Genomic DNA, 27,294 nt, shown 5'->3' with positions numbered 1-27,294 from the left:
CATGTAAAATATAAAAAGCCATTTGTCACACCCTGGTGGAATAATATCTTGGTGGATTTTTATCAGCATAGTGGGAGGCGTATCCCTGTAATCTTCTTCTTTACTTTCGAGAAAGACATCTGCATGATTGGTTCTTACATTCTTTGGATTTCACATCATAGAGGTTGTGTCAGCTCCTGTCTTCCATGTTTTTGTAACGGGCATTGTGCTGAGCACGTTCGCGCTAAATAAAAAAAGGAAATTTAAAAAAAAAAAGGAAAACAGATGAGAGAGAGAAAGAGTGAGGGAAGGAGACGACAAGCTTACTCGCAATTAAAGTTCTACGTGTTTATGAAGTGTGGAATAGTCTAAAGACAATACACAATGTATTCACCCTTGATACTTTGGACAAAAATACACAATAATGATTCTCGCATATGATCTCAACCAACTTGATAAGTTCCCGGCGCCATATCGTCGTTAATTTTCCCTTCTTTGCTTCACTATTTCTGTTATTCATTACATTAGTTTTATCACTAGTCTCACATCATATATATGTCAAAGTTATGGTAACCGGAGCATTCGGCAAACAAGAACTCTTTGCCCGCAGAACCTAGTTCGGCGATCCTGGGATCGAAGCTGACGGCTAATTTAAACCGCCTCAGGAATCTTCTATCCTCACGATCTACACAAGAAAGGTCACCAGGTTAACTAAAAACGGCCTTAAAAATGTACGAACATGTTTTTCAACAATTCTCTATCTGATTCTAATACTTCAAATGCCCAGAACTACCCCATGGACTGGCAGCCGCCGTTCAAATGACCTGACATCATCAGATCCCCTGACAGGGGATGAAGGCAAATGACCTGACATCATCAGACCCCCCTGACAGGGGATGAAGGCAAGTGACCTGACATCATCAGACCCTCTGACAGGGGATGAAGGCAAGTGCTGGCAGTGGAGGGGTTAGCATGATGATCTGTTGTTACCGAGTGGCACTGCGACCGACAAACCTGCGGCCTTGAAGAAAACAGGAGAGCACTGTGCCTCGAAAGCAGTAGGTCAAATAAAAACAAAACGACAAAAATAAAAAAAAAAAAAAATCCAAATCAACAAAAAGAGAAGAAAATAAGTAAGGTCTACTCGTGGTGCTGCGATCTCAAGTATGCTTTCGCTCTCCGCCATAACGCAGTCATTACAATGCGCATGCGCATTCCTTGCCGGCAGCCGGCGCCTGCAAATGTTGGTCTGCATTTCACAACTTTTTGCCACTTGCGTCATAAGGGGTACGGGTAGTCTTTCCATTATTACCCGACTGCCTTTTCAATAAACGCCATGTGTTTCTCTCTGCTGCTAGTGCAGCTTGTAATGTCTCCTTCTTTCTCTTCTTTTTCTTTCTTTCTCTCATTTTCCTGCTCACTCTCTTTACTGCTTACTAATTTTTTTCACCTCTCTCTCACCCTCGCTCTTATTTTTCTTTCATCTCACTTTCTCTTTTTTTCTCTCCGACTTGCTCTTTTTCCGTCTCTCAATCTCTGTCTTTTCTCCATCCTAGTTTGTTTTTTTCTTTCTCAGGCCTGCTCATGGCAACCGTTTAAAAGAACGGAGAGAGCGGAGGACTAAAATATGTACACTTGTAGAAAGCTCCTGTTAAATGACTTGTCCACTGTGAGGTACTTTCTCTTTCAGAAAAAGCCAAACAATGTGTCTGTGAAACTCAAGGAAGCCTTTATTTTGCGAGGAAGAGCGGACTGATGTTTCCGGAAACGTCAAATTATCGACGTCGATGTTTGACAAACTGCCATAGTTCCCTTTATTCAAAAATGGTTTTCTCTCGGTTTTCGTCTTTAAAAAAAAATTAATAGGTAAACTCTTTTCTAAAGATATAGGGGGGACCAATATTCAGTTTGGCACTGAAGTCGAGGGTTTGCGATAACTGAAGGAAACGTCGAGAGTTTAAAAAACAACAAAACAACAGCAATACGCTGGCTCACTTCCACGTGCGCTCAGAAACACATCGAGCTCTGAACCTTTCAAAACTTGCAGGTAAGCATCGGTAGTCGAATTTCACATCGCTTTGTGACATAACACAACAGGACAGGAAAGTGCATGTAACTCTGTGACGTAACACAACAGAGCTACAGCAGGACAGGAGTGATAGGGTCTGTGTGGTAACTAAGAGCTACCACTGTACTGTAGCGGTGCACGTTGATGTTGCTGACGCTGGGGGTCGCTATATACCTGTCGTCGCTCCCTGCCTATCATCGTCAGTCATCGCCGCTGGCGCAGCGCTACGCACGGAATGTGCAGGTGCATGTTGCACACGGTTGTTACGTGCGAGCTTCAGCGCTGAGCGTCACATCTCACCTACTGACGACTTGACTACCTGTACACCTATTGTCGAAAGACCGATTGAGTAAAATTTCAGTGACCATTGTACAGGAATCCCTCTCTTTCACTTTATCTCTCTCTTCCTCCCTTTTGGGGATTGGAACTAAGGTAAAGCCGCTGGTCATCACGTGGTTTTTGTTGACATCTCGAGCTGTTCCCACACACCATGTGGCGGATGTAAACAATCCCGGCCCCTTCCCCCTGATATCAGCCTTCGATGTTCGTTTGATGTAAAACACTAATCTTTCTTTCTTTCTCTCTCTCTTTCTCTCACCCACACACACAACAAGTTTGTTGAATAGTTAAAATATCTTTGACAATTTATAAGACATCCACGAGTTCCTGACACAAATAAAACGTAAAGTGCTTGCGGTCAATGTCTGCAATAAACTTTCAAACAATTTTTTCTGCACTTTGTGCAGGAGCTGTCGTCTCCCAATGAGACCTCTGGGGAGAGGAGAAGGGAGAAGAGGGAGGAGAAGGGAGGAGGGCAACGACTTCGACCACCCTCATCCCTACCCCAACGCCGTGATCGACATCAACCGCAAAACAACGTTGGCGCCTACAGTTTAAGATTACGTTTCCTAACATAAAAGCTTTTGGAGCCAGACTCGCTGGTAATATCCTGTAAGAGATATGAACCGCTGACAGTTCGTCCTACGGACGTAAACTGAATTGATAATATCACAAGCTCGTTTTAAAACTGGGCGTTTCCTAAAATTTGTGTGTTTGTGTGCGTGTGAGTGTGTGTGAGAGAGAGAGATCGTGCATGTCTTAGTGCAAGTAGAATACATGTTGTCTATGTGTCTGTGTGTGTGTGTGTGTGCATGCTAATATGAACGTTTTGGTGCGTTAGGATGTGCGTGCATGTGCTAGATGTCTGACAAAGCTGCCAAGCCATTTGGTAAAAATAAAAATGCCTGGATGTATTTACACTATCAGTATTTTCGAAGAGCGTGGCAACATCTAGCCTCAATCATAAAAACTTTTTGCTGCGAAATTCACATTTACAAATACGACCTGGCGAAATCTGATACAACATCTTTCAATTTTCGGATGTGTCAAACAAACAAAAAGAAACAAAATGACAGATCCACAGAAACACTATTAAGTGAATTTGCTGTAGCTTGTGTTATGAAAGATTATATAAACAAAGTTTGATGCACATTCCTGAAAGTAAGTAGATCAGATTTTATCACCTATTCCAAAATATGACCAAGATATATGAGTATATATATTTCAGCTCGCTCACTTTCTCACACACACACATGAACTCTAACCTCTTCACTTTAAAAAATAACCTAACACGAAACCTAAATCTGTGCATGCAAGTACCCTACTTAAAATGTTCGTTTTCTCATAACCGGGTGGCCAGACTGTGCCACCCAAGTGGTAATCGCTTCTCTCATGTCCGCAACAGTACCGTCCCTGTCGAGAACAGTTTACATACGGGCAACACTATAAATGAGACTCCGTCTGACGGTCGCACCAGATAGCACAAGAAAAACATTCTCTTTAGAACCTCCGACCGTTGATCATCCCAAAAATCCTGGAGAGAATTTAATCTGGAAATCGAGAAGAGATAAGCTCCAAAAGCTTGATTCTGAACCTTTTGGCCATAAAGGAAACATTTGAACTCGACGAAGAGATGAAGGAAAGGTAAAATAAATTTCTCAGACCAGTGAATGGTTCTTGTAATAACCGTCGATAACGAGAAGTTCATAATGAAATCTTTGTCCTTTTGATATTATGAGTTTGATGGTCTTTCTAGTAGCTGTAGCTTGTTACATTCCTTTAATGAAAGAAAGAAAAACTTACGAAGGAAAAATAAAATCTAGAAGAAAAAGAAGAAAAGTAAGAATTAAGAAAGTGTTCACGTATCAGTTACAGTCGTTGTCTGTAGTCAGGTGTGAATGTGAACAACGGGGCATCCATTATCCATTATCCAGTCCACGAGGGTGGTCGGGAAGGTGGGTCCTGATGATGCACACAGTTGACGTCAAGACGTTACTGCGTCACGATCGTTGGCAGCTCTGACGTGATCGCGATCTGATCTGCTGTCGTCAGCACCAGGCGATGACACGAAGATCCACGTGTCAGCAAAAGTCACGTGATTTTTCGTCCTCCCAATCTATTCGTCCAAAGAAAAGACTGGAGATAGCTGCGAAACACGATGCGGCCATGTTTTAAAAGCCCATCAGATAACATGTCCTCCAACCTTGCCATTCTTTTTTTTTTTCTTTTTTAAAGTTTTGCTAAGCCGCTTTGTAAAAAGAAAACATTCATTCTCCTCAAAATTTTTTTAATGCAGTTTTTTTTTAATTCTTTTGTGTGTGAGGGTGTTGCCAAATCTTCCTTTTGCTCGTGACATTTGCGAGGGCAAAAAAAAAAAACTTCTGCATTTGTTCTTGTAACAAAGGAATTTCTCGAGATGCCTAACGTACTTGTGTAGGTCATAAAGCGGATCCTGTTGAGACACCTACATAATACAGTCGGTAGAACTGTAAAAACTCTCTCTGTGCGTGTGTGTTGTCAAGACATGTGGTACAGTCGCTTTGTCAAGACACTCTGAGTCGGTTTTATCTCAACATTCTCATCGTCAAGTCGATTTTTCGAGACAAATCAAGAATAAGGTTCTGTCAGAACAATAATGCAATCGGTTCTGACGAGATTCTTCGATCATACTCTCAGTTCTGTCTAGATATTTTGACTACATAGTGTGTACACGTATTTTCGGTAAAAGAACATTTAGACGAGAATTTGTATAGGTATTATCAATACATGCAAGCCTTAAGTCCTCTTTCTCTCTCTATATATATCTTTCTCTACTTTTTTTTACTTATTCCGTCATTCTATTTCCCTCCTTCTCTCTCTATCTCTCTCTCACACACAGGACAGACACATACCCACACAACACCCACACAATTTCCTCTCCTTCGCCGATTTGCAAAAATCCAGACATAGCACTCGTTTGAATTTTGTTAATCAATTAATTTCATACCCTCTGCCTGTCTTGATGACGAGCATCCTCACTATTTATTTTAAAACTCGGTCACGCCCCAGTTCTTGTCCATAAAATGTCTCAGTCACTGGCAGTGGTGGGTGGATGGCACCAGCAGGAAGTTCTTTGGTGAAGAGATTACTCGACCCTGCATCAGTCGACTGAGGCTGACGTCTGTGTGATGCTGGGATAGTTTATTTTTATTTTAGCCACATCGTGCGGGGTTCGGGCCTGACATAAAGTACTTCTTCATCTAAAGATTTAGTCACGGGGAGGGGCAGGGATGAGGAGGAATGGGGAGGCTAACTCAAACACCGCCATTCAAAACCGTTCGCTATGGTAGTGTGACTGCCCCAGCTTTCTAACCGTTATTAAATAGACATCCCTACATCCCTTGCACTCCAATTCAAAACAAAAATGATTATTCAGGGATTTATCTTTCTGGCGTTCCAAACATCTTGACGCAATTAGACTTTATAAAACAAAACATAACATTCTTCACTGAATCGTGATGTGTGTAAGCAAGGAATCACTTTCAGTAACTGATCTCCAACAGAATCGCCCAGTGTTTGATTAAAAATAACAAATTAAAAAAAGTCTGGCACATAAACTGCAAACGTTTGATTAAGTCCGTTTTCCGGTTGTGCGCCGCATTATAAACCAGATTTTTTACAATCGCTCAGTCATACAGACGGCGACAAACTTCAACACACAGAACCCCTCAGTCACACAGCCAACCCACTTCATTTATATATTCATTCATTAAAGAAATAACTAAAGCGGGGAAAGAAAATCCATGAACGGCTCTTTCATTCAGAAAAAACATTATTTAGATATCGTATTGCAGTCATGCAAATGATGAGTAACCCTACCATACACAACATTCACACATACAGCAGAAAAATATTATTAAATCAGGAAAAGTCAGTTAGACATACAACAAATGTAATTTATATTTATAACATCAACAAGTGATACGACAAATGTCACTGAGAGTTACAACAAATGTCATGTACCACATCCTTCAATCAAAGACGGTCGGACATCACTGTGAGGGTCCAACCGTAAAAAAAATCCCCCAAAAAAGCTTTTTCCCAAACCGAAAGGTCGAAATAAAACAAATCCAAACCCAAGCCCCCAACAGAGCAAAATGTAGTAAAACACGGAATGTCACAAAGACCTGAATATTGTCGGGTACAAGGACACAAGTGCTGCCACAAAACTAAATTTAAAAAACTACCCCGCCCTCGAATGCCTCGGAAACGCGTGTGTAAGTCACTGTGAGGGCGCTCGGTGTTGCCCAGGTAATTTCTCTTCCCCTGACAGGCTGTTAGTGCTTAGTGCGCGCGCTGCTCAGATCAAAGGCTGAGGGAGAAGGAAACGGGACGTCACCCACAGGGTGTGATGCAGTTACCTCCCCGCACTTGTCCTCCCTTCTCACTCTCTCACAAACTACTATGTGAGGTTGTTGTGAACCATTTACACTGAGCAGCAGATTGTATTTAAGTTCCAGACCACAAGTCACGTATAATGATGGACAAAATAATAATAATAAAATTCTAAAATTAATAAAATTCATGCTTTGCTGGAGGTAAATATTAGAAACATAGGCTACGATCCTACTGTAGGCAACAGGAGTGCTTCTGATTGGACTAACAGTGTGGATTTGCGCGATACACAATCAAAGAAATATATACACACATTCAAAACAATCGCTCGAAACGAACACACACAAATGTCTTATAAATGTCATAATACAGTCTCTATGTATGTCTGTGTATGTCTATAACAACAATTTGTTTATCGTCTGTCTTCCTAAGTAAACGGGTACGGTTGTCGACAGTTTAGGGCTTCCAAGCAAACTGTTTATAAATCTGTAAATCCATCTATCAACGTGAAAACCACCCCACCTCAACCTCCAAAATAATTTTCATTCAACGTTCGCACCCGACTTTAGTTTCGCCGTGTGCGGCGGCCTTTACTGTCCTCCGTCATTGCACTCCTCGTTCCCACGCGCTTCCTGTCTTCTGTTCAAGATTTTTACAGCCACGAATTTGCAAACGATGATACAGTCCATTGTATCCTCCTCCCCGCCCCCAGCCCTTATTTCTTTTCAGGTCTTAACTCTTTCAAACGTTAGACTCCCCAACACAAGGTACAACACAAAAAAGCAATAACAGTGTAACATAGTCGCCATTATTTTTTTTTAAGTTGTGGGCTTGTGAAACCGAAAGTTTTCCGGCCTGTAGTATGTATGGCAGCATGCTTTTTTTTAAAGGTATTTCGAAATGAAATAGTCACAAAAAAAGGAGATAAGTGAATTCCTTCCAAACTTTCAAGGATGCCTCACAAGGTCTGGTCACGTGACTCCCTAGACTGGCTACAAATTATCCTGCGCTCCTGTCGGTCTTAACACCAAGGGGTATAATTCATTAAAAGCTGCACTAGGGTGCAGTGAGTCATCAGTCACGAGACAACGCTGGGTGGCCTACCCTGGTGGGGGTCTGCTTATTGCATTCCAGGTTCTGTTTGGAGGTGATGGTGGGACTGACAGGTAGAGTGCTGCCGACCGGCAGCTAAGAGACACTCGGCAATGTCCCCCCTTACATGCAAGTCTCCACTCTCTCCTCTCAGGTTCCATATCACACTTCGTTCACATACAGATTCACACTGTCCACAGACGCGGCAGCTCGCACATTCCGGGTGGGACGGGTGGTCACACACAGCTCACACAACTCATACATTTCACACCACCCCGTCACATACAGCGACCTCTCTCACCGATGTAGTTGCAGCTGACGATAACAGCAGCTCCACTTATCTCTTCTTCACTTTCTTCCTCTACAGTGACGTCACCGCGAGAACCTGTTACTAATCATAGCGTCACGCTTGACTGGGCAAAACGTGTGTCGGCGTGAGAGATGAACCACAGACGCCGTCACCTTTAGGGTCATGCCCACTCGAGTCGGGCAGGTGTTGAAATCAACACCCACAACCCCCGAGGCGTCATCAAGTACCCGTCGCGAGTTTTACGCTCAACAGAACCGCCAGTACCCGTGCGGAAAGGTTAGTTAAAAACGTTAAAAGCGTTAACAGCGACGGCGTCAGGATCCAAATAAGTCGGTTCTACATCTTCGTGATGCACCGAACTCCATCGCTGTCCTCTTTCACCCAGTTTGACCAAACTGTTGAGCGAGTACCCGACTCAGCAGAAGGTAAGACATCGAGTGAGAAATCGGAACAGATCATAACAAAATCTGGCCGAGATATGAGAAAAAGTTTTACCTACCTACTTATACATCTGTATTAATCCTTTCCAGAAAATATTTGTCTGCTGATATGAATGATATCAGCATATCTCTTTACATAAAACATTGTCATAGACTATGAAAGAACATAAAATGTCTACACCCAATTCCACTTCTCCATGTCTAATCATTTTGGCTTTTCACAAATATTATTAAATATAATATAATCTGGACACATCACATTGCCATTAAAAACAAAGGAGTCTGGCACTAGTTTGAAAGTTTACATGTAAGTGAACAACTCGGAGAAGCATGAAGCTCTACTGCCATCTGCATGAAGGTAGGGTCACGGCACTACCTTTACCTTTACCTTACACTACCTTTACCTGTCAGAGCGCGTGCCGGTCTGCTCACAGACGATCAAAGCACCGCGTTATGACACCTCCATGGTGTTACACCATGTACATTAGCACCGACCACCGTAAGGGTAGTCAATAAACACGCTACTCGACACCCGACGAAGTCTATCGTCTGCAGATGTGTTCAGCAGATGCGAACGGAGGGAGAGTTCGGGCACCCACAGCTTGCTAGCAGTGGGGGGAGTGAGATGGGGGAGTGAGGAAGGTATACATGAAACGCTCAGTTACCTCGGCGAGGAGTGTTTTTCCCCCAACTGACACGGTTATTACAACCGAATCAAAAGCCTGGCTTTGACGACATCAAAAGCGCGGCAGTGAACTCTGCTCACTTGGCAGCAGAAGCCCAGACTGCAAGTCTGAAGGCACGCGCACCCATGTGTTTCGCCGACTCGGGGTCAGAGGTCAGTCGACACCAGCCACACCAGCATAGCGATAGGTGGAAGCGGTTCGCAGATGTTTCAGTCACGTGGTACCCTGTTATCCTCTCAAGGACCATCCTAACCCTGCTGACTCATGCTGGTGTACCGGCCAACAGAATTAAAACCAGGCAGAAGAGTATTTAGCGGATTTCGATTTCGTGGTGCCCCTAATGCATGATGCTGTTTGTGTGCCTGTACTCGAGAATGAAGGGAAGATGAAGTGATGTTTTCATCCAGAGTTTAGGAAAACGATGTTTTGATGAGCTCCACGCCCTCGTTTGAAAACTAAAATGAACAACTCTAACTTTTCACCTTTAATAATAATGATTATTACACATTTTCATCACACTACAGCTTCAGTTATTCCAGACTGACCGGTCGCGACTGGTCAATTATAAATATACTTTTTATTTATAAAATGTCACATGCGTCTGTCTCTTCAGGAGCATCACAAAAGCACAATAGACTGATCCACAGACAGACTGATCCACTGCAATTACTTGGCGCCAGACCTACTAAATTTCCTTTGTCTTCAATGCAGGATCACAGACGATGACTCTCAAATGTCACTGTAAATGACCCCAGCGATAAGTCGTTTAATATGCTATCCACGTATAGGCGAAACGCCGAGGTTTGAAGGCATCTTCCCTCGCCCCCTAATGACCCCTAATGACCCCAGGCAAACGAGCGATGTCCCCGAAAGATATGAACAAATGTCACCAGTCCCTCTTCCCCCCTGTCCCTCCCTCCTCACACACCTAATGTACATCTGTTGTCCTGTGATTCAACGTGGGTCCAGTAGAAACTCCGGCCATCCCACCAGCCCATTCCCTCCTTTGCCTGGGAATCTGCAGTGCCCTATCCTACATCTACATCCTCTATAGGCGCAGTACCCTATCCTATATCTACATCCTAACCCTAACCCTATATCTACATCCTCTAAGGCGCAGTGCCCTATCCTATATCTACATCCTCTATAGGCGCTGTTCCCTATCCTATATCTACATCCTAACCCTAACCCTATATCTACATCCTCTAAGGCGCAGTGCCCTATCCTATATCTACATCCTCTATAGGTGCAGTGCCCTATCCTATATCTACATCCTCTATAGGCGCAGTGCCCTATCCTATATCTACATCCCCTGTAGGCACAGCACCCTATCCTATATCTACATCCCTATAGGCGCAGTGCCCTATGGTGACGCTTACAGTACACTGCGCCACCTACTGCTCTAACCAGGGTAAACATTGTCAACGGGTGGAGTAGGGTACACGGTCACACACACACAGTCGTTCAGCCCCCTTCTGCCTGCTTTTGTCCCATTGTTACTCAAATGGGATTTGAGTCTGATGCTGGGTTTTGTTTACCACCATGAGCCGCGTAGCACGACGTGAACGTAGAGGATGCGAGTAGGAAGCGAATAGATATCGTAGACCATAGTCTGGTTAGTTCTACTCGGTTTTGATAAACGTGTGGAGACCAAAAAAAAAAGACAACAACTAACAGAAGGGTACTTGTGACAAGAACGACCATCACTAATTAGTTGTCTGACCTAATAAGCATCGCAAGATGATGTGGCGGTCACAGTTTCCGCAGAGGCCAAAGGTCAGCCATGCTATGCAAGCAATCGCAAAATGAAAATGAAATGCCAAGTCATCATCTTCTTCTAATGACACTGTTAATGTTCCATCGCCTTCAGGTACAAGCAACCGTTTATGGCTAATGTCGCTGTTTTTAATTAACTTTAATTAAACGCCTCGACATTATATTTTTCCTCCTTTTTTAAAGAGCTCTTCCTGTTCGCGTGTGAGAACCACGATTACAAATAATATTCCCATGTGAGTGTGGAATCAATCATAATTTTTTGTTCATGATGATAACTGATATTCTTGATGAAAAGTGAGTAGAGACAGGACGCGGCGATGGTTGTCTGGTCCTCTGGTCATTTGAGGATGAGACTAGGGGGGAGGGATGATCAGACAACATGTTGGTGCACGCAGTATTACAAGAGGACAAGGTGCATGTGCCGGAACCACAGGGGGTAGAGGATCTTATCAACGAGCCGACCAAGTGGGAAGATAAGTCATGTCCAGGGATCTCGGTGCTGGGAAATGTAAATATTAAAAGCGAGCACGAAACCATTAACCTCTCCGCGGGTTAATCAAAACCATCATGAACTGTGTGTGCGTGTGACTCCTGAAAGATTAGGCAAGACAAAAACGAGGGTCGTGAACGGAGGGTGAGGCAGGTTTGATATACACTCGTTACTGTTCTACAATCTACATTAACAAACACTGGACTAACTTATTCTGATCTTTTGCTGGCAGACTTTCAAAACATAGCTTTATAAAAAAATGTTTATCTCATTTATTCACTTCCTTTGCTGAGCAAAAAGTGAATTACAGATGAATGGACTGACTGACTACCCGTGGGTCTCGCCACACAGCACCTGAAGAAACAACACCAGGTAGCGACATACAGGTGTATCGTCTCCATGACATTTGTATGCAAAGCAGGGTCACGACAGATGACGAAAGGCAGAAGGTCAAGTCCATTAGACCAAATGCATGTACTTCAGGCCACTTGTATGAATCCAGCCTTTATGCCGGACGTGGGGTTCATTTAGTACCGCCAAGTCTGATTGGTGTGTGGGGTACATGGGGTACATGGGACATGGGGTACCGGCAGACTGCTTGTCACTTGTTTGCGAGTTGTTTGCGAGTTGTTTGCGAGTCTCTGAATGCAACTCTTTGTCGATCCTCGCCACCCCCACGTCCTTCTTCTTTGCTGCACCACCAACAACAATCGCACCACCAACAGATAAAATTTTATGAAGACTTTTTTCTCAGGTTTTTGAAGAACCACAAGAACTTTCATTACACAGGTAAACATCAACAAACAATAGACATAAAATTAAACATTGCAACGGATTTATTGGTGCTGTGGATAGGGGGCAGGAGTTTGAGTTTTCGAAGGATTCATTGAGGTGGTAGTTGGAGATTTTCAATCGAAATTTTGTCGAACTAAGGGAAATAATCCCACACTGGAGTGCCACCACTCCAGAACCACGTCTCCATGTGTTGATCATCTGTTGTTATTTGGAATAATGAAGTCACGTGATCTGGAGACTTAAGGCGGGGGAGGAGGAATTGGCAGTGCATGAAAATTAGTGCAGAAAAGAAGAAGCAAAGTGATCTTCTGATTATTCTCTGGTTTCTTTTAAAATTTAAGTAAGATTTTCAATATTTAAAAAAGAAACATCTTGTGGTTAACGTTCCTGGCCTGATGACTGCGCTAGGAAACAATTATGTCGGCTTATTATTTAATCCTAGAATTTACTATATTGTGTACCTGTTATCCTTTCTCTAGTTTAACTGCTAGTATTTTTAATATTAAAAATATAAGCCATGGACATAACGGCGTGAACAGGGTGGAGGCTAACAGTTTAAAAGCTATCGCTACTTCGACCCTTTAAAAAAGAGCCATTGAGACAAAAATATTATCTCTGATATATATGAGCTTAATATTACAGCAATGCACCAGATAACATGAGAACATTGTGTGTGCATAAAGCGATCGTCAATGAACAGGTTGACCAAAACAACCTCATGTCGCTTTTTAAGAGAACTACAATTATTAACAAATTTATTTGTACAGGTTACATTTTTAATTTTTTTTTAAAGGACAAAAACCTACTGAAACTACGTCCCTCATTTGTGGAAGCATTTACAATACTACATAAATTACACTTTGTCCATTGCTCATGGAAACACCTGTACACCACAACAAGAACAGCTTGAGATTACAAGCAGAATTAACTGCTACCTGTCTGGCCTCGTGTCCCAGACAGACGACAAGAGAGAAGGAGCTACCATCAACAGGTAGTAGGTGTGTGAAGGTGTCGGCCCCAGTGCCACCTGTCAGTGCCGATGAGTCACGAGATAAAACACCGCGCCGTGTGTTTGCAGCCAACAGAATCCATTGTGAACTCCTGGTCCCTGCAGCAATTTATTGACAGGACCACCATTGCCCACGCAACGGCCGCCAACAGGAGTAAATCCTTGGCATTCTTTGAACCGTCTTCAAGCTGATTTCGTAACAAAACCTCCCACAGGCCGGCTTGCTGTCGCTAACCCCCAATCCCCAGGTTAACTGAAAAAAAAGTTGCAGCGAGGTAATTGAAAACTCTTTCGTTGAGCAAATTTAACAACTTAAATGGAAGTTTGAAATCTCATGGGCTTTGTGAACGTGACTGGAGGGAGGTTTCTTTGCCTCATAAACCTTCGCCTATCTTCCAGCACGGATTTCGCTGAATAAGCGCGCAGTCGTGATTGAAAAAGTAGTTCTGTGTCGCTACGGTTCTCGCCAGCTTTCCCCGTGAAAATATCATGAACTGTGAGTGCAACTCTCTTGCCATCACGTGGGACCGCTAGTTTTATTTACCAACCATGTGGAACCTTATCAAGAACAATTTTTGAGGAACTGAAAGAAACTGCAGTTGACTTCCACAAAACAATAGTCACACGAGGAGTTAGGGTTAGGACCAAAAAAATTTTTTTTTAATTTTAATTTTTTTTAAAAAGTTTAAAAAAATTCGGAAAACAGAAATTCTAGACATGGTCTGAGAGGATGATTACAGTTTATGGGTCATTCTTAACCATCAAACGTGCACTCGACACACACCTCTTCCTTGAGCATTATTCCTAATAAAGGTGAAAGGTATCGGTTTTTTTCTGGGCATGCGCAAGGCTGACTGCCCATCCTCGATACAATCTTCAGCATACATCGCTTCCTGCAAAATGTATTTCGGGAAAATTGTTTATTTAACTCTAGAATGTTAGACTTGCTATCACGCATCACATCCACCACAAAGGGAAATAGCTGACCATCTTGTCAGTAAGGACTGATCGGCGAAGCTGGCGGTTAGCTATTCAGTCTTTGTGTATCCGAGGTCGAACGGAACGCATCCCGTCAGTTTACACAGGCATACAGCCAAGAAATAAACAAACGATCATGCCATTCAGCACGAAGATAAGTACAAATTCGTCAAGACATGCACCAGTGAAAGACGTTTCTTGGATAGTTGGCCTTCTCCGTCGAAGAACTCCTGTCAAAGTGACAGAAGAACAATTATTTAGCCCTCGACAGAAGAATAAAGAAGTCCAGTGTTCAAAGTCCCTATCTGAACGTCGCCGTTGTGTTTGGTCTGCCAGCAGGTGGCGCTCAGAGACTCCAGACGATGTTGAAAGCAGCACTAAGGTACTCGTTCTATCACTGATCGTTCTATCATTCCGTTCTTCAGTTCTTCCGATTGTGTTTGAATTTGTCCCAACCCTCCACACCTCTCAGGCTCGACCCTAGCTTCAAACTGTATTGAAACCCTTCCTTGCCTCTCCTGTAGCTAAACGATTGTGGAGTAATTATTTCTTTGTTTTTTAGGGGAGGGAGGCAGGGTGAGGATAACTATTTGCTCATTACTAAAGAGGTGAGGACTGAAAGCTGAAACAGCAAAAATCTCGATGGAGGCTGCAGCAGCGCCAGGCCGACATGTTTCAATAAAAGCTGTTCATTGTGGCCATTGTGTTGGGAAGTGCTTGTAAGCACCCTCTCACAAACCGGAAGAATCAGAGTAGCTTTCTTCTCCTCAATTGCTGCATCAAGTGCCTTTCTGTTCTTCCTGTGTTCAAGAGAAAGAAAGGGGGAGAGGAGAGAGACAGATCAGCACAAAAGGTATTTGTAGTTCGCACGCGCTTTCTCTTTCTCTCTGGACGGTCCGGTGGCGCAACGGTTAGCAATTGTCACCAATAGAGAATTAGCTTTCCTGGGTTCAGATCTTGTCTCGGTCACTTTTTGTGTGTCTTCAGGTAGCACCTTTTTACACAGCCTTGATTTTTCTCGCCGATGCTTGTTAGTTCCTGACTCGCTACGTGCGCGCCTTTCTGTTTGTCACTAGACATATGCCATGGAATAAAAATATTTTGAAAGTATCAAATGAACGGAATAAGACAACGAAAGGTGCTGGACCACAGTATGATCCATGATAAGATCCGTTCTGTGGAAGCTGGGAAAGGATCGCACAGAACGAGCTTTTGACCCCAATTACTCGCGATGCTTATTACTGCTGACCTCCGCTACTCGCTAGACTTATTAACCTCTGACCCCCATTACACCTTGATCCTTATTACTGATGATTCTTATTTCATTTGCGTGACTTTGGAGGTCTGTCAGGTAAAACTATCCATTGCTGAGTTTTGCTCCTGATGAGTGAGCTTGTAAAATGATGCTGAGACTGTCTCTCACAGAAACTGCCCTGCTAATTGGGGGTCATCGCCCCCAGCGCTGCTGAGGTTGAGATTAGATGATACCAGTCAGAAATAGTCCCCACAACCCGTGGATAGCCAGGTTGATAATCTTTATTTGCTCGACTCACTCCTCCTTTCCTTTTTTTTTTTATTTCAAGCATCTTGAGCTGATTCAGATATGTCAAGCCCTCCAACACTTGTCAGCTAATAAACATCATACAATCAATCATTCAATCCGCTGTCATCTTGTCACAGTCAAAACATCGTTGTACATGATGACCTATTACACACTGTAGTGTCACCTGAACTTCCATCACTTTAGCCGCTAGTCATTCCATCACTAGGTGTTGACCTGGTGACCTCCGGGGACCGTCGGAGGTGGACCGCAAAGGGAGGTCTGATAACTGTGGCGACGCCAAGTCTCGTCTGGCGGTCAATGACCCGGAGATGCTGGCATATGCACGATGATTAGTGTGCGAAACAATAAAAATATTGCGATCTTTAAAGGATACTTGGAGTCAGTCTACTGAAAACTGTTTCTAGAGTTCTTGTCTTCTTCTTATTGTTATTCTTATTATTATTAATGTTTTATGACATAGGTTTTTTTTTGATTATCCTGGACTGCAAATTGGACAAAATATATTTATTTCTTGGCAGACAAATGTCAAAGCAATTTTTTTTTCTGTTTTGGATGTCAATGGTGTATTGGAGTAAAATCAAAGCATATTACTCTTGAGAAGGACGTGTGAAGTAAGAAAGCAAACATGGCAATTTCCTTCATTCATACACTCTCTGAAGGGAGTCGTCATGTCAGTAAAAACACAGTGATTCATCAAATATTCGTTCACTGAAAAATGCCTTGAAAATAGTGTTTGCGAAGCAATATGAAAATGTAGGCCAAAGAGGTCAACACGTGGATCGCAGGGGCGTCTGACGGTCTTCAATGGAGCTCAAAAAATGTTCGCACTCTGTGCAAAGAATTACTCAAAAAGCAAACGAAGCTCTTGCAAAGTAAACTTAAAACAATCTGAACACAAACACTGTCTAGTGTGTGCAGCGCCAATAGGGGCTTAGGTAAGTCCCCCAGGACACGCTGCAGACCCTGTAGGGACAGCAGGACAGGGTGCGCACTCCTGTGGTGTTTGCGGCTCGATTTAACCCTTTTTATCTGCGACTGGTCTCATGCTTATCGTATTAGACGACTGTCTACTTTCTCATATGTCTGTCGGGAACAACACTTTCGACAGTCAAGATTTATTTAACCATCGATTTGGAACTTAACACTAAGCGCCAGTTGTTTGACGAAACCATACAGGGATATTATAATATTCGTTCACATATGAAATCCCTTGGAGAACAGGAAATGATTTCAGTGAACTGTTTGTTGGTGTAAAACTCACCAGGATGTGGAAACATTACTTGGACGTGTCTTATTTCAAAAGACATCGGTTTCGGAATTCAAGTGAAAATACTGTCAAAACTAAAATATATTCTTACATACAAGAAACCATGACTTATAATATTAGTTTCTTCCAAGTCATCCTATCTTCAAATAGTAATCATACCAACCGTCTTTTTCTAACAGACTCAAGAACTGTAACTTGAAAAGTCTTCAACAGTTCTGAAATGTAGTTTTCAATAATATTTATATATTTTCTGTGTTGTTGCTGTTGTTGTTGTTGTTGTTGTTGTTGTTGTTGTTGTTGTTCTTCTTCTTCTTCTTCTTCTTCTTCTTCTTCTTCTTCTTCTTCTTGACAGGATTAGGAAGACGAGAGAGGACAACAGCAACAGCATCCTCAAGGAAGAATACTCTGTCCCATCATCATTACTTTATTGCCTCCCCTTCACACCTATGAGCTCAGCTCACGTCACCCAACAGATGTTATCTCAACGCGTTATCTGCTGAAGTGTTTCGGTGTAACGGTTAGCTGGAGTGAAGTATCTGCGACAAAACGCACTCGAGTCCACCCAGCAGCAGCCCACCCTCTCCACCCTCACTCACCCCCGGTACCTACCCGCGTATCTCACCGTACATTCAACAGAATCTCATTGTCCGCGCAGTGTTTGTGCAGCCAGTGGGAGCAGCCTGCACCAGACGAGCCACTCACATCCGCTTTAAGCGCGGCAGTCAAGATTAATAGATAGAAGGATGTGAATACTCCGGTCAGTTTTATCGCACGTTTGGAGTACTACCGAGGGGCACTCTCGTACTCGAGATATTAGCAGTTACAGAATGCTGTCGTCGGCTCCCTGATACCCTCATCTTGGCAAGAATATATCTCGGCAAACAGCAATGAGTTAACGCATTTTAGAAGACAACTACTAAATTTTTGAAAAAATTGCAGGGGGGTGCACCGTTTATCGCCCACGTTCGTAAAAGAAAAAATATCTTATTTTTGGGTTTTATAAGTTTACAAAGTTATGTGAAAAGCGTTGTGGTGCTGTGGTAAACAAAATTCCTGTAAAGTCTAGTGTCCCCACGGGGCAATGAGATGTAGGTGGTTCATCATGTCTAAGTCTGAAGAAAGCAGGGCTCAACTCTATCCTTCCACCTCCTGTTACTTCTAATAATAAAAGTGGGTTCACATGACTGAGTGGGCAAGAGAAAGTTTCTACCATGGACGTGTACAGGTGGACAGTGAACTGCTGTCTGTTTGCCGAGACCAACGCTTAGCTTCTTGCGAAGTTCTCCGCTGTTAGTCTCGGCGAGCCTGAACAATAAATGTAACTAAACCGGAAGCTTTGTACACACCAGCCTCGTTTTAGTAGTTAGCTGGAAAAAATCGTCTGCCAGCAGTCCAGTGATACAACAAGTTCGTGGTTTCTACTCATAAGCCATGGAGAGTCACTAATTCGGCAAAAGGTGGGACGCAGTCATGAACACAGACGAATCCGGGTTAGCTTTACCACCACTAAATACCTACAGCACGTGCAAGCTATCTAAGTCATATCTAAGATGGCGGACCTCGAGATTCTCAGCTCACCTGTTGAGCTTTGACCTTTTTCAATTATAGGACCCCGCAACGCATCCGGCCCATTGTTAATCCCGAGTAAAGTTATCTCGTCTAATAATATAATCTCTGCTTATAAATAAATCCCTGCTACAGGGTCACAACTCCACATGCATACATATAACTAAGTCCTCCAAGATTAAGGTGTCTTCACACAGTATCAACTTTGGAATTCCTGACTGCAGCTCATGTGAAAGGTTTGGTGCTTTTCTTTTTCTCCATCTTTACTGCTTTGTCTCCCATTTCTTCCTGCCTTTGCTCAGTTTTGACACAACTTTCTGCCACTGCACTGACTCCAATGCTCCCCCAGCGAAGTCCGCCTGTTCAGCCGGCGCCATTGCACGGTATGAAGGAGCGGTCACCAGCCTCATCGTCGCCGGAGAGAATCGAGAATCGTCGGCGTTTCCGTTATTGTCGGCACGTGGTCGCCAGGGTAGCTGTTGTTCCTGCAGCGGGATGGGCGCCTGTGACGTAGCCGGCCCTCTTGTGGACTTCCTCGTTTGAGATGTAGTCCCTGCCACTTCAGTGCCACACCAGGGTTGCTGATTGAATTGCATTAGTATTGTGAACTAATTTCGACCGGAAGTGAGACTGGAGTCGTGCGAGTGCGTGAATGATCGCATACCTGGCTATCAGGTCAGTACAACCTGCTTTGGTCCTCCGCAAGACACGTGAAACGAAAAGTGGCAATAATGAACCTTTGAAATGTCAGTCATCTTCGCCAGACAGAAAGCAGTGGTAAGTGAAAACAGAGCTCTATCGAGAAGGAAAAAAAAATTCCAAAAGTCGGTTAACTCCGCGAAAGAATGGAACTATTTTCTCCGTCCAAACAGATGTTTGTGAGTGTTTAAGCTGAGTAATGGGAGTTTCATAGGCTTAGAGTTAGTATTTGGGGATTTTTTTTGGTTTTTGGCCGGAGAGCAAAAATTCTGGGTATCCAGACATCGTTGAGCCTGTCACCATGACAATAAACTGTATACGGAACTGCATACCTCCTTTCAGACGCTTTGTTCCTTCAACCTTCCTTTCCCTGGAGAGATTATCAAGCACGATCTCCTGCATCCCTCCCTGTTCTATCTTCATGTTGCATCTGTGATGTCTCTTACGTGACATGATCCGAGCAGCAGCCCTTTGTGCACAAAAGAAACTATGCGGCAAAGAGAAACCGAACCCTGTACTCAACCTCCAACATTCTATTCGCATCGCTTCCTCCCTCCAGACAACAATGCAAGGGAGAAAACTGACGAGGAAAACGCCAAACCGGATATACGCTCAGCTGGTCAGAAACAAATGCAAGAGGCCACCTGTTAACATAATGTTTGCCTTCACACGTTCCTCTGCATGTATGTCCTGAAAAAAATGAACAAAATGACAATGCGATTAAACGCTTTGAATACAAAGAATGTGTCAAGGTGACGCCATGGGCAGATAACTCCACGTGCAGAAAATTACCCTCGCAACGAGTTCTTCCGAGGGTCAACAGGAAGGTAAATTCTTTGGTGGTGAAAACGCACAAGGATCGCAATATTAACAGTTCGTTGGATCAGACAAAGAGAGACAAAGTTTCGCAGGTAGCGCCATCATGTGGGGGGTGATCGCTGAAGAATTATCTTCGCCTGTCTTGAGAATGCATGAAACAAACGGTCTCTCTTGCTATTTTTTTTTTCTGCAAAGATTGGGTAGACGTGAAGACCGGAAGTTGTGAACTGGTCACGTGCATGTACACACATCCTTGATTCTTACCTTGTTATCGCCCCTATCATGGGAATGGGCGATGGAAAATTGCTACTTAGCGCTACCAGCTAATAAAGTAATTGAAAGCAGAGAAAACATCATAGAATGTTATTATCGTCTTAATATGTTTAGAAGGAAACAATAAAAAAAGCTGGCAGCTTTTAAATTAGCGAGATGATGGCGATGATATTCTGCCTTTTACTTCCAAACTTCATTAGCGACGAGTTAAGCAAGGCTGCTTCTCCGAAAAAAAACAATTTTTAAAGATGGACGAGAAGTCATGGGCAAAGTCCGCCGAAAACAGTAAAAACATGAAGTGATGCATACATAATAAAAATGTTTTACATTACATAAGCAGTCACACAGAGCGACACCTGACATTTCGTGGCCATCTTTGCTGAGCTGATTTCCATGACTCATATGACAACCGTGACGTAGAACACGGCCCTCGTTTCGTGCTCACCAAATGTTTCAGGGCAGCAAGCCCTCGATAGGTGGTAGTGGGAGGAGGGTACCAAAAATTGCCCACTTCTAATACAGAATAAATGTGCTTGAGTCGCGTGTTGGAAAGCCGCGATAATGTATTGTATGATTGCTTCCGGGCACAGCAAGGTCACTACTTCCGGGGCAGGTTCTTTCTCTCGCGCAAGCCCCGGTGCTGACACCAAAGATCACAAAGAAAAGTAAGACCTGCTGGCGCAAGTAGACCTCAATGTTAATAATACCCACAGGCGCTCGTGGGGTGAGAAAGCGTTTTCAAATGGTCGAAATCGCAGTTGGCGTGTTAGTCTCGAACCTCATGGGGTCGGAGGAAACGACTTTCAGTGGGGTCATATATTATTTTTCTTTTTCTCCAGACTTTTACGTTTGATAAACGTACGTTTCTAGGCAACGTGTTGGTAAAACATTAACACGACCTGCAAATCACATCACACATAAATTTTAACACGATTAACAAGTATGTAAGCTTCTCCCGATGACAGTCCCTCATTTATCAAGTGATGTAAAAAAAAAAAATCCGGAAGGAGAGAGTTGGGCCCTCGTTACACACGCAATGTCGTAAACCATTGTGAACCACTCACAGTTCACATCTACTGGGTCAGAGGGAACTTTATCTGTCTTTTTTTCTACCCGCCAAAGTGTATCTAAAAAACATTATTAGCTTCCAATACAATGCTATATTTTGGAGTGATTTTTGTGTCTTTACAACCAAGATTATGTTCTCTGTTGTGTTTTCCAATATCATCATCATCATTATCATCATCATCAAGACTGCGTGAGAATTAAGTTAATGGTTTGCTTACTGTACTGAATGACACTTTTGTCGTTAAGTTATAGCCTCAGTCAGAAAGATTTTTTCTTTGTTTGTTCAAAAAATCTTTTTCTTTCCAAAGCCATAAAATGTGTCTTCTCAAACTGTTTGCAATAACTACAACACAAAACTGAGACAGGCGCAGATAACTCTGGCAAAGTGTATGGGAAAAACAGTGAACTGCTGAACTGAAGATGCACTTTAAAAAAAAATACAATATCCATCTTCAAATGTCATGTTGTTTACTCGGTAAATCAGCGGCTTTTATCAGATGGTACGCTATTCAAGAACTCACCCACACCACACACGCACTCAGAGAAAGGGAGAGAAAGAGACCAAAAAGAGAATGAGAGAAACAAGTCAAAGAAAGAGAAGACAGATACGTAGAGAGAAAACGGACATACAAGAGAAAATAATGTTGAAAGGCAAAACGGTTTTTCTGTTTGTTTAGTACATACATGTTGATGGGTTTCCAAACTGTTGGTAAAGAAGAGAGCAAAGAAAAATGAAGCTCGGGGACATTGGTGTTGCTCGTGTCTACACCCGGCCTCTCACCTCCGAGAATTTCTCAAGACTATCATAGCCCAGGGGTCGCTTCATCTAAACAAACATCGGAAGCTGTTTGCGGGGTATCCATCAAGAAACCTTAGACACAAATAAAACGCGGTGCAGCCTCCAGTCCGCGAGCATCGTGCAGACCTCGGCGAAGCAGGTTTGATTCCATCTGTTACTCTCTCCCTCCTTCTCCTCCAACCCTCTCTTTCCCCATCCCACCCTTCGGTAAAATATGTCCGCACTTGCTCGTGTTGGCGTGAGATGCTGTGATTGTAACATGAAGTGTGAGGAGGTGGAAATGGTTCCCATGTGCACTGTCATTAGAAAAAACAAAAACAAAAACACAAAAAAACTGATAGAACTGATCTGGCTGTGACATGCAATATGGGAAATTAGGCATCGCATTAATTAAAGTGCTGCTGCTGCTGCTGCTGATGATGATGATGATGATGATGATGATGATGATGATAACGACAACAACACAGTATTCGCACAGTTTGGTTTCTTGTCCATTTCTAAGTCCAGTCACGTGGTATTGAAGTCAGTCCCCATGCTACTACTACCAGACGGTAGCTATCACACTGTAGCACCATTCACTAGTCGCAGGACCAAACAGGTTTACAACAATAACAAAATATTATCGTTCTGAATTTTTTTTCTCATGCATCCCTTACCTTCCCACACACACCCCTCCCATCTGTTCATCTTTCTCTCGATGTGAGGATGATAACTTGTGCTACATACAATAAGAACATATTATCGCCAGTCAGCATTCCTGAACTGAGTTCCGTGTGTTTGACACTCTTCACCCATAAATGACAGCCAAAGTTCACCAGAACATGTCTCCGTGATTTTATCTTCACCATCCATACACCCGACTTCGAGAATGTTTCTATTCCCACCGTCAGGATCCAGTGAAGAACAAATACCCAGGCTTCCACATGGGCGTGTGCAAGAGGCCCTAATCATACCCCTGATTAGTTTTGTATGGATTCCGTGAATTCATGGCCTCATGGGAATTGCCACCCTTAATCAGCAGTCCAGCAGCTACAATGATGAAGCCGACACCTCGGCGCAGGCTCCTCGTCTTACAGAGATGTTGTGATTGCGAGACCGGAGGCAGCACCGTGAATATTTCCCGCTCACCTCGGAACCCAAAGACATTTGTCGTCGGCGCCACAGCAATCCGAAACCTTGAGGCAGACATGGAAGGGTGAACTCTGACCTATGATTTAGTATGTCAGCACGAAGTTTGAAATGGAGTCGACTAGAACTTGCCTATCTCCGTGCACGTGTCGGGTAGAACGTCTCAATCTACAGCGCGTGCCTGGCGGCTTGTAGGTTTTCTTTCAAGCATTCTCATCAAATATTAAGTAACAGTCAGGTTGGTTGGTGGGTGGGTGGGTTGGTTGGTTGTTGCTTTGCATGAAATGCATCCACCTATAATATACTTTCAAGCAAGAGGTCTAGACTGACCACACACACACCAATTGCCGCAATAAGTAGAACTTGACAATTCAAGACATGCATGACACGGGTTAAAAAAAAAAGCAGACAAAATACAGAAGTATACAAAAATAAAAAGTGTGTATAGACACAGAAAATTTATATCTTTACTGTTATTGGCTAGGATTAGACATCACAGTCTGACTTTCCTGAAATCGAACATAAACATCCGTGTGTACGGTGTCTCTTCAAAGGGGTTAATAAAGTGGGTGTGTTTATTGGTGCTGCAGTTCAAGGTCACGCTGTGTGGAGGGGGAAGGGAGGTACACTATGACCTGTTACTTGTCTGATCTTTCTCCACCTCCGGTGGCAAAAATAGACAACAAAACTGTACCTCACCCTTAAAAAAAAAACAACCGTCTACTGAGCAGTTTGTCACCATCTAGATGTATGACATATTTTTATTTATATACGTATTTTGATTCTCCTTGAGGCAGGCGTTTTCAAGCAGAACTTTCACTTGAGAGAGAAATGTAAAACATAAATAAAATAAGACTTTGATTTAGGTGAGAACGGCTTCTGGGACTTCTACGTGCTTTTATATTTTTATATTTTATATACCTGGGAAAAGAACAGCATACACCTACACCTGGCAAAGGAGCAGCTCACGCCCACACCTGAGTAAAGAACAGCACACCTACACCTCGCCAGAGAAAAGCATACACTACATCTGCGAAAAAGAAGTTTGACCTTTCGGTTGTCTTACATTGTACATGTATGACAAATCTCAACACCTTGCCAGCGAACACCGTTGTCTACATAACGATAGACACTCTCCCTCCCCGCCTCTGTCTCACAACGAGGCTCGCTAACAAGCCCGACTGTCGCATGACCCCACGGCGAGACCTTGGCCTGCACAACGGAAGCCATAATTTTGGTATCATAACCCCCTTTCCCCGGTCTGGCTGTCAGGACAGTCACTCATCATCATCGATGTCAGCACAATCTCGTTGTTTCGCACGTGTGATTGCTTTCAATCCACTGTGTGCGCGCGCACCTAGGGGGAAAATGGGGGGCAGGGGGACGACGCGTGGTGTGAAGAAGACACTTCTGAGATAAATGTGTTAAGAGCTTTTTTCTTTTTTTTTTCTTATCTGTTTAAAAAAAATCACCGAGGCACATTTACTTTCGCAAGTGCAATGCCCTATTATATTTTGTAGATCTCTGCCAAAGCTGACGCTGACAGCATTCATAATGGCGGACAGGGTGGGCGTGATGACAGGTGTCTCTGTACCCGCACCTTCATACATGTTGAGTCCTTACTTTATGTCACATGCATTGCATAACAATAACATACACACATATATTGTTACCAACAGTTCATTACCATACGTGACAGGCTATATGCGCAACATGTCTACAGTTCGCACAGACATGCGCGTGGAGAGAGGAAGGGGAGAGCACTCAGCCCTCGCATGACGGATGCTGGCACATCCCAGGATAATGCGAGCCTCATGTCAGCCCTCATCTCGTTACCTGCCTGTTGTGTGCGCCCGTGAGTCATGACACTCGTCGTCACGACACCCGGCCTCGTGTCTTTGACACATCTGCGCGTTGTGCTGGTCCCGGGTAACGGCTCTCAACTGACGACATCTGACGTCATCTGCCAGCAGCGCCCCCAAACGCGGGTCTTGGGGAGGCAAGAGAACTTTTTTTCCCATAAAAGCGTGTTCATGAGAGGGCTTTCGTATGTGGGCTCAAAAAAAGGGTCTGGACGTGAAACTTTCGTTTCATAGCGGGTGTGAGGGGTAGAAGAAAGAGAATCTTACAGGCTGGAACACCTAGAGGATGAAGACTGGCACCATTCTTTGCAAACACCAGCGAGTACAAGGGGGATAAATGCACCAGCACCGAACACGTGATGGAGCACTCCATGAACATTACTGTCCCATTACTGTCATTCAGCTAGAGTTATATCGGGGTGGGACACTCTCTGAAGACGCTTTATAAAGTACATCAATCAGTCAACAAGTGATGCCATGATCCACTTTAAATGCCAAAATAAAAAGTCGATGTCAATTCAAGCAGCAAAGTCTTGAACTCTTCGAGCAGTGTCGATGATGATGTCAACGTTGACGACACCTCTAAAGATAAGATGCCTTCCATCAGCTTTTTTTTTTCACAACCTGCTTTAAAACGACTTGTACCCAGGGTCTCTATGTCCGGTCTTCCTTTCAAGACTGCGCCATCTTTCAAAACCGATGTGTGCATAAGGGCCAGGGTACACTCTGCGACATTTGCTCGCGGATTTGTGCGAGCCCCTGAGGTCGCTTTGCCGCGTGACTCCTGCAGGACTCAGTGAGTATAAAGCCCTCGGTGAACAAAGCAGGACTTGAAGTGTTTCCTGTCAACCGGCCCCAAAAATCTCGCCCACCTGATGACTGTGACCGCAAACAGTCCACGTGACCAGCGCGGTTCTGAGGTCAACTCCATTTCGTTTTCCAAATAGCATTTCGCTAAGAGTCAACTGCAGTTGTCCTCCAACTAGGGGCCACGTGTCGTTCATGAATTTCTTTTTGGGTGGAGGAGGGAGGAAGAGGGTGAGGAAAGATGCAACTAGCAGCGGTCATAGCTGTGATCCTCGCTTTGTCATCGCGATAAAAGCATCACTGTCAACATCAAGGAAAGCTGGCATTAGAAGGGAATACCGGACTGCAGGTGTCACATCATTTTGTGTTCGGTTCATGCGTTGCTCACTGCAAAGATGATCACATCTACCTGTCATCAAAACTCAAAAGTGTTGTCTGCAGCTGCTAATCATACCTACGCGATCGCCCTCGTCAGCAGGAGGCTGTCATCCCCAACAACTGTCATTCCATTACAGCTGTCATTTCCCGCACCCCAGTCTGTAGACCACCCTCATCATTTGTATATTCCCTTCACTGATTCTCGTCCGGGTATAATAGATTGTGTATACGGGGTGGAGGAGTATGATAGTGTGTGTAAGGGGGTGCATACAGTCACCACCATCAACGCATTTATGGAATCCTTTTAGAGTGTAACCGTCTCTCTTTCACTGTTTCCTAACTGATGAATGTGTTTGCTTTGGCTTTCGAAACTCTTTGCTTTTCCTTTTACAGCTCCTTTATAGTCGGGGCGACAGCTGCCTTGTTATTCATGGCTTTAGTTTGCTTTCTATTGTCAAAGAACGAGGATCGACGTGTTAGGAAGGAGAACAGAAAGGAAAAAAGGAAGGAAGGAAGAACAACACAGAGTTCTGACCCATCCCCCCTTTCCCCACAGCTTGCATCGTTTAAATTATCAATGTGTTATGTCAGTAATTTTTCTGGATCTTTGTTGCTTGGATACACAAATCTCTTACCCACAAACTCGTCCACTTGCAGAAGATGGAGGTTGTAGGGGGTGAGGGTGGTTGAGTGATGTTTTCATTCCTTTCATCTATGCTTATTTTTAA

At 43.6% G+C, this 27,294-nt stretch overlaps 1 protein-coding gene across 1 annotated transcript in view; it reads right to left on the bottom strand.

Annotated features, from left to right (window-relative positions):
* LOC112554466 (A disintegrin and metalloproteinase with thrombospondin motifs 7-like) overlaps positions 1–25,129 on the bottom strand; it is a 42,559-nt gene extending 17,430 nt beyond the window's left edge. Inside the window, 1 exon segment of the mRNA XM_025222247.1 lies at positions 25,058–25,129. Coding sequence (XP_025078032.1) covers positions 25,058–25,129 — 72 coding nt within the window.
* Between the last annotated feature and the right edge of the window lie 2,165 nt (positions 25,130–27,294).

This window comes from Pomacea canaliculata, linkage group LG13 (assembly GCF_003073045.1).
Source record: "Pomacea canaliculata isolate SZHN2017 linkage group LG13, ASM307304v1, whole genome shotgun sequence".
Classification (NCBI taxonomy): Eukaryota; Metazoa; Mollusca; class Gastropoda; order Architaenioglossa; family Ampullariidae; genus Pomacea; species Pomacea canaliculata.
Note: the sequence above shows the minus strand (reverse complement) of the source record. Positions and strands in the feature narration are given on the sequence as shown.